We start from the raw sequence: 8980 nt of genomic DNA, 5'->3' as shown, positions 1-8980 counted from the left end.
GGGCGCGGTCTCTTTTGGGGTGGAGGGCGCCCTGGTATAAGCCCGCCACGGGATCTGCGTCTCCTTTAAGGGCCGGCGGCGGAGGGGGCCTCGGCTGTGGGCGCGGAGAGGGGAGGACACCACCTGCCCTGTGCTAGGAGCATGCGCTCCACCGGCGGAGGGGCGGTGCTGGCAGAGCTCCCCTGCCTGCGCTCGGCCGCCTGCGCTCTCTGTCTCCCCGGCTGCAGCCGGAGCCAGCGCCCCGGAGTTATGGAGGCAGCGGCGGCCGCCGCCGAGGACTAAGCCGCCCCAGCGTGGCAGAGGCGAGCCCGGAGCCGCTCCTCAGCCCAGCGCCCCTGGCCTGCGCCGCGGAGAGGCGAGAGCTCGCCCGCAGGGCGCCAGCCCTCCAGCCATGGGCAACGAGGCGAGCCTGGAAGGTGGGGAAGGGCTGGCCGGGCTCCCCGAAGGGCTGGCGGCAGCCGCGGCCGGCGGGGAGGCGGATCTGAGCCAGCTGAGCGAGGAGGAGCGGAGACAGATCGCCGCCGTCATGTCAAGGGCGCAGGGGCTGCCCCCCGGCAGCAGTGGCAGCAGCAGCGCGGAGCCGCCTCCCATGCCAAGGCATGCACAGCCCTCTCTCCCTCCGCCGGGCGGGGGGCGGCCGGGGCGCTCCGAGGCGGGCGCATTGCATCAGGAGCCGGCATCGCCTCGGGGAGGAGCGAGCGGGCGGGCTGGGGGCGGGTGCGGACCCTGGGCTGCAGCCTCTGATCCCCTAGGCGGGGCGTTCCTCTGAAGCCTCCGTGCCAAGGGGCCGCTCCCCGCGGCCTCCCCAGTCCCTGGGCCAGCTCTGGGGGCTGCCTCCCTGCGGGGTGCAGGGCGCGGGAGGCGTGCGGCCAGCGCTCGGCTTGGTTTGCACGGAGGGGCTCAGGGCGCTTGGGATGCCCAGACTTTGCCTACTCCGAGCCCTTCGGGGGCCGCTGCTGCTGGAGCGATGGAGTCTCTCCGGAGCTCCCCAAACTCTAGAGCAGCATTTCCTTGACAAGTCCCTCGCCTGGCCCTGCAAGTAGCAGCTGATGTGTTTAGCGAGTCAGTGGGCAGAGGTCTGTGTTTCCACCTAGGTTCTTCCCTCTTAGGTCTTTTCTCATTCGATTTTTGGGGGTGTAGCTGGAGACAGATAGTGGGTCTGGATCTGGGGTGGTGTTGAGTTCACCTACTAATGCAAAACTAAAACCTGATCACTCCCTTGTTCTCCTTCCAACTCCTAAGCCATTCCTTGCCCAAAAGTGAATCCTTATATTTAATATATGTGCTGGAAATAAAATGGATAATTCACATTCAGATCATAAAAATACAGAGGATTCACTTTCCGCTGTCCATGGTGCTGAAGTTGCTTGTTTCTCACAGCCACAGTCTCGGAAAGGCTAGTTGCAGCCTGCATTTTCCAGGAGCTGCGTATGTTGTTTGTCTGGAAGCAGGATACAAAGAGGATCCTCCTTGGCCTGTGCCACAGGTTCTTGTGGCTTATTGACCTGACCCGAGATAAATGCCAATTTATTTTATATAGTGTCTGGTTTATATAAGCGAATGTTAAGAGAGCACACAAAGGCAGTTTGAAGTAAATCCATCTTTAAGGGAACTCCACAGAGGTCAGTGGAATCACACTTTGATGAATTTGTCTCCATTTTGCTTGCAACTGAGGTTTCGTTGTGTATCTCTTACATGTTTGTTAAGAATGGACAACTGATGAAAATTTATGAGAAATAGAATGGTGTGCCTAATAGGCCTTGGCTCCCTTTGCAACTGGGGGTGCATAATGAAGCTCAAAATGATCTTTTCTGTGGAAGTTGGTGATACCAGAAAAGCATTCCAATTTTTAGAAGTTTATTGTTTTCAGGTTAATCTACCAGTACAAAGGATGATAAACTTTTTTCCATTATATCCGTAATGGTAGCTGAGGTGATTTCACTTGGCTGAATCTTTATATCTACAAAAAGCTGTTGCCCTGAAATTATGGTCTGGGATAACTGGAAACCCATAGATGATTGGTATACTTGTATAAATTGAAGCAGGTGGCTGGACTAGATGCCCTCCTGAGGTCCCTTCCAGCCCTATGTGTTTCTGTGAAATTAATTACAGTTTCTATTAAAATAAACACTGTCTCCATTTCATAAAAGTAAAATTTTAAATAATCCAATGTGCTCTGCCATATTGAGTAAAAGGATGAAATGTTGTTACCCTATTTCAGTTTTGTACTGGTGCCCATCATCACATTGTCTGCGTACCTATTGGTATTACCAAGTATCCATTTTTGCTCAGTGGCTTCACTTGCTCTTTGCTGCTGCTTGGATTCACTGACAAAGGGAGGGGAGAACCTGACTTTTGAGGGCCTAATCCAAAGTCCATGGGTTTCAATGGGAGTCCATCAATTGATTTCCACAGACTTTGGGTAAGTCACACAATGTCTTTGACTTAAGCAACTGATTTGCTTAGTAATGCTGAGATTCCTTAGCTTCAACACTTCTTTGCTCTTCTGGAGGTTGTCACTTTGAAAAATAACCCTATGTGAGCAAATAAATTAGAGATGGGGGGAAAAAGCTTTTAAGTCATCTACTCCATCTATTTTCCAGTGTAGGATTGTTCCCAAGAATATATTCATAATCTGCATATCTTATTTCATTTTGAAATGATTCAAGGGGTAATGCCAAAGATCAGGCTCGGAATCTGTATAGTATCACTTTGTTACAGTGCCCTTACAGCACTGTCTTTTAGGTTTTTTATCATAATGAGTTTTGTTTTCGGTCTACAGTGGTTAGCATAATAAGGACATCATATTCCACTGTTACACAGTACATCTGAGTTTCTGAGTGACCACTGCTGTTTCCTATTCTAAATGTAACAGGAAATGGATATTCTATATACCATTGTTGACACATCTTGGCAAGTACTGACCTTTGAAAAGTAAGCATTATCTGTAATAGGATACAGAGTTGCCCTTTCACTTATGTAAAATGTGTGGTATATATTTTTAGAGGTTTAGTCTGTAGCATTTAAAAAAAAAAGAGGTGCCAGTACTCAGCCAGCTCCCCTTCCCCTTCCCGCAGCCTGTACCATGGCTGGAGTTGCTGAGATGCTGGTACTCAATACCTGCAAGTACCAGCCAACACAATAAAAGCACTGGGTTTAGTGCTTTCAAGTCATTGGAAATGCAGCAGCCGGACTGGTATAAGAGCAAGTAATTCATATTATGACACTTTAACAACTTAACTGTAAGTACTAAAACTATTTTTCCCAAACCCGAGTGCCTAAAATTAACTGCATAAATACAATTATTGTGATTTTTAGTGGCTTTTAGCACCTGTTAAGTTCAGTGAAGATTTGGGTGCTCAGCACCTCTGAAGAAAGTCAGACAATTTTTACTTAGTGATCAGTAAACTGTGACTGAATCACAAAGAACCTCAGCTAGTGGAAATCAGTTTAGCATCACAGAATGTCAGTGGCACTATGACAGTGAACACTAACAGAGTATCTGTTCCATATCATCAGAGAGGATTAGATGCCTAGACCCCTTTCAAACACAGCTATGTAATTTTTAGGAAAACTTTACTTTTATGTATATGGTTAAAAAGTTCAGAAACAATCTTTCACTGACAAAAAAAAAACATCTTTTGTATTTTGAGATTAGGTACTGTGAAAATAGTCTAGTCTGACAACCAATGCTTCCTAAGTATTATATTTATCCTTCCAGAATAAGCAGTCTCTTTTCAGTTCCATAATTAGACTGGCTCGAGGAAAGTAAATAGTGCCCAGCAGGAAATATCTGGTTTTGTACACATGTATTTTTCTGTAAATATGAAGAATCCATTAATTAGTAATCCATTATTAATATTATATTTTAGCTTTAAAATAATTAATTTAATTGATAGTATAAGTAGTGTTGTTTAAATCATTTAATCATAAAAGTTTCCAGGCTATTAAAGATCTGATCCAGCGCCAGCTGGTATCAGTAGTAAAACTCCAAGTGATTTCCATGAGCTTTGGATCAAAATCTAATAATAATTGAATTGTAATAATAATAATTGAAATTGCGTGCTCTGTTGAATCAGGGCCTAAATGAAGAAGAGGGGAAAAAATACAAGAATCAAGGCATTGGGGAGTGAAGAAAGGAGGATTATTTTCCCAACAACTCAAAAACAGCTTTTCTTTTAACTTCCTCTCCTCCATACTTAAAAATGTTTGGCATTAAGAGACTACCTGCCAGAAAAAAATAAAAATCACATTCTGTAAATGCATACGTATCAACAACTATGCATGCAATATGTCACTACAATTAATGGTGGTGCTTAAAACTCCATTCTTGCATGGGTGTAGAAAAGATTAGAAAAAGTGTATGCCAATGCCAATCAGCCCAACATTAAAAGGGTAAATCTAGGATTGGTATCATCATGGTAAAAGGCTTCAAGAAATTTGTGTTCTGAAGCCATTTTCTTACACAGTTTAGGTACAGTCTGTTTCCTTCATGTGGAAACAGTCATTTTTGGAGAATGGCAAAACAAATTTTGTCTGTATAATACACATGAAATCTGGCAGCATCCAGCCATAATTGTTCAATTCATGATTTTTTAATTCTTGTATTAAAAGTCATTATCCCTGTGAAACAATAATAATCTGGGTAACAAGATTTTGATACACTGAAAACTGGGTAGGGCATTGGAAATCTGTGCCAAATTTGTCACGATAGTCCTTGTGTTAAGAGATTTATACTCCACAGATATCATTGGCAGAGGTTGAGTGTTTCTCGCATGATACTTAAAAGTTCACAATTAGCCTTGGAAAGGTCATCATTAGTTGCTTTTTTCTTAATTTCTTCTGGCTTTATCCATGAGGAATTACAATTAACCTCATATTTCCTGCCCTGATCTTTGAATTTTGTTTCTCAAAGCATTGGTATCCAGTATTCTCAGTTATCCTGTGTGTCAGTATTTATCTCCAAAAATCGTTATGGATCATATCTTCATTTTTAATCTGAGCCTTGCTGTTTTTGACCCAAATTTTAAAACTTCTTGAGCAGTTGCAAGCATTCATTCTGGAGCTATATATACAGCCTTTAGTGGTATATGTGATATATTCTTGCTAACCATATAGTACATCTTTGCATGAAACCTGAAGTACCATGGAACTAAAAACAGACAGGCCTAGCAAAAGCTTTTTGTTAAATTTGTAAATATTTTATGGACATGGTTTATGGTTGGGCTGTGCTGGATATGCCTTCCTTTCCAATAAGTAAAAGTCCAATCCAGTGCTCATTGAAGTTAATGAAAACAACTCTTATTGACTTTAAGGGCTCATGTAGTAAATACCACTCCCCGTTACCATGTGTGCATCCTTGGGGGAACAAGGAAGTGTAGCACTAAACACAGCTTGGTAGTCAGAGCTAATGTGATAACAGGAAAAAATAAAAGGACAATTAGCCCTCCATGGGAGGAGTTGTTCCCCACACTTTTGTTTTGAATAATTGCAGTTAACCTTCTTACAAACCGAGCCAGGATTGATGTGAATTTGTGAGCTGCTAGAATCTTAAGTAGAAAATGGCTACCAATGGATTTTCTTAGCGTAGTTTATCATTATGATCAGGGATTTAAGGAAAGCTCAAAATATTCACCAATTAAAGTATTGTATTTATGGTAATATTGGCTGTTTGAAATCTAGTTCAGCATGTTACTACTATTTATAACTGTGTCAGTGTACTGAGGAAACTCTTAATTAAAAATTATTGTACTGCTAGCTTGTTTTCATTTTAGTCATGGGTGTCAGATTTTATAATAGGTTATCCCTAACGAATGCCTGTTTTTTTATGAATGTACATTAAGAGATAATATTTTTGGAAATGTGGGATTATATTTAACATGAGATGTATGGAAATTGATAATATACCTCAAGCACAAAGGTGGCACAGGAGAAAATATTATATTCTCCAGCAAAATTCAGTGATGGTGCCAAAGTGAGCATCATGTGACACCCTTTAGCTAAACTACAGTAGCATTGAATAGAATATCTTTCTCTCCAGGTATAAACCAATAGAGCAAAAATTAAAATATTGTTCTATACCTACAAGTATTCGCTAGATTTGGCTCCTTTCTTTCTCCAGCTTAACCTTCTAAATATTCTATTAGAAAACAAAGGAAAATAAGACCCATAGAGAGGAAAACCTGCTGAGAATAAGACAGATATGTTTTTTGTTATCAGATAGTCTTTTTTTTTAAGAAGGGGCAGAGGGATAGCTGCAGTCCCCTAAATGATAAATACTAAAAAATAGTGATTCTCTTAGCTCGTGTGTGCTTCATCTGCACAAGGAGATGCTTTTTCTTTATTATCAATGAATGTTAGTGTAAATACCATAATAACACATAGCTAAATCTTAAACTATTGGGACTTTAGTTGTTTGAATCATTAATGCATATTCAGTTGCAAATACATCATTAGGGCTCCACCTACACTTACCTAAAACTTTGCAATGGATGTGCTAACGGCTAGATTGAAGAATACTAATAGGGCACTGAAATGCATATTCAGTGCCTCACTAGCATGCTGCTGGCCGCGGCACTTCGAAATTGCTGTGTTTTGCACCCGTGCGGCTTGTCTACACGAGGGTCCTTTTTGAAAGGACCCCACCAACATGAACTCATAGGAATAAGCAAATTTCGATGCTGGTGGGGTTCCTTCAAAAATGACTCCCATGTTGATGAGCTGTGCAGGAGTGAAACGTGGTAATTTTGAAGTGCTGTGGACTGTGGCATGCTAATGAGGCACTGAATATGCATTTCAGCACCTCATTATTATTCAATCTGGCTGTTAGCATGACCATTTCGAAGTTTTTGGTAAGTGTAGACGTAGCCTAAAAGTAGGGTCAAATAGCCAGGAGAAATTATATAATTTTTTTGTAACGTGAGTATTTTTCCTGAATGGCCATGCTTTGATCTGCTGATTGTGGAAAATCTCTTTCTATTACTGTGCTTTTGTCTCCATATTTGAAGTGTACACTGCAAGAGATGTGGAAAATCACAGCTTAGTTTTGAAACGCTTCAGAATTCTGAAGAAAGTTCTCTAGATAAAGATGATCCTTTTGTTAAATGAGTTTCTAAATAACTAAATCAGACATCAACTAAATATTTAGATAAATGTTTCTGTAACAAAAAAAAGATAATCCTTGTAGTCATAAGTCCTGATTCTGCAAAAACTTAAGCACTATGTAATTTTATTCATATGAATAGTTCAAATGAGGACTGTTCACATGGCTGAAATTAAGCAGTTGCACATTCAGGGGTCATGATGTTTAAGTTTTCTTGCTTTATAAGAGTTCAATAATTGCAGCTAGTTTATGATTAGTTTTTAATTATTTTTATTTTACAATATTTTTGCCCCTACAGACATGCTGAGCTTGATATAAACCACTATGCAAGACAGCCAGGTAAGCCTGCGTCCAATTTAAGCAAAAGCAGAACAGTAGATGTGTTGAAGACAGAACAGCAGTCACCTGGAAGGAGCCCTTCTTCCATCAGTCTAAGAGAATCTAAATCCAGGACTGATTTTAAAGAAGATCAGAAACCAAGTATGATGCCTAGCTTCCTCTCTGAGGCCAATCCATTAAGTGCAGTCACTTCAGTCGTAAACAAGTTCAATCCTTTTGATTTGATATCAGACTCAAATGCAGCCCAGGAAGATGCCAATAGGAAACAAAAAGCAGTTCAGAAGGACCAGGGAAAGCCTGAGGATCAAAAAGGACAAGTAAAGCATCCAGCTCAGCAACAAACCCCAAAGCCAACAGGTCATCAAAAAGAGCCCGTCAAACTTGCATCTCAGCAACCCGGGCCTTCCAAATTGCCACCCCAACAGCAGCAACCTGGGACAGCTAAGCAAGGTCTGAAACCAGGGCCTGGTCAGCCAACAGGCCCTCCTTCAGATCAAGCAAAACAGCCACCTCAACAACGAGGGCCACGGAGAACTCAGCCTGAGCAATCAGAATCCACAAAGCAAGTACCTCACCAACAGAGTCCTGCAAAACCTTCACCACAACAACCAGGCCCCACCAAAACATTACCACAGCTATCAGATGTTAGAGTGCCATCCCAGGCACCAGCTCCCGCAAAGCCATCAGCACAGCAGCCAGGACCTACAAAACAACCATCACAACATCCGGGACAGCAAGCAGGTCCTGCAAAACCATCCTCTCAACAAACAGCACCTGCTAAACAACTGTCCCAACAGCCTGGCTCTGGAAAGTCATCCCCACAGCAAGTGGGACCTGCTAAACAGCCAACTCAACAGCCAGGTCCTGGGAAACCATCCCCTGAGCGAGTGGGACCTGCTAAACAACCATCTCAACAGCCAGAACCTGCAAAACCATCTCCTCAGTCAGCAGGGCCTGCAAAGCTACCACAACAACCAGGCCCTACAAAACCATCAGGCAAGCAACCAGGACCTGGTAAACCTTCACAGCAACAGCTAACAGCAGCTGTACCTCGTGATACAGCCCCAAAGAAAACTTTCTGTCCCCTTTGCACTAGCACTGAACTGTTGCTGCACGCTCCAGAACAGGCCAATTACAATACATGCACACAGTGTCAGACTGTGGTCTGCAGCCTGTGTGGCTTTAATCCCAATCCACATATAACAGAGGTGAGTAGTGTCGAACATTGATTTTCATTCTAGGCTGAAAATTAGGTTAAAATTCACTATGGCTGTGTCCTGAAGCTCTTATGTTTTTTAATACACAGCATAAAATCATTCTAGCAAATTAAGAGGAGATCAGTTGTTTATGCAAACAGTTCACATTTCATTTAGAGATAAATGACAGTGTCTAAAACAGTGGGGTCCCAGTCTGTGAACAGAGTGCCTCTACATGACTGCAGTAGAAATAATAAGTAAGATGAAACCTAATGTAAACCTTTAAAAACATTACTTTTGTTTGGATTTAAACAATCCCCTGCTGTGTTTGTAAGCACAAGAT

General features: G+C 42.5%; 1 protein-coding gene across 1 annotated transcript in view; it reads left to right on the top strand.

Annotated features, from left to right (window-relative positions):
• Positions 1 to 391: 391 nt before the first annotated feature.
• Positions 392 to 8980, top strand: part of PCLO (piccolo presynaptic cytomatrix protein) — a 539688-nt gene continuing 531099 nt past the window's right edge. The window contains exons 1-2 of the mRNA XM_074984167.1: positions 392 to 597; positions 7401 to 8649. Coding sequence (XP_074840268.1) covers positions 392 to 597; positions 7401 to 8649 — 1455 coding nt within the window. The remainder of the gene's footprint in view (positions 598 to 7400; positions 8650 to 8980) is intronic.

This window comes from Carettochelys insculpta, chromosome 1 (genome assembly GCF_033958435.1).
Source record: "Carettochelys insculpta isolate YL-2023 chromosome 1, ASM3395843v1, whole genome shotgun sequence".
Classification (NCBI taxonomy): Eukaryota; Metazoa; Chordata; order Testudines; family Carettochelyidae; genus Carettochelys; species Carettochelys insculpta.
Note: the sequence above shows the minus strand (reverse complement) of the source record. Positions and strands in the feature narration are given on the sequence as shown.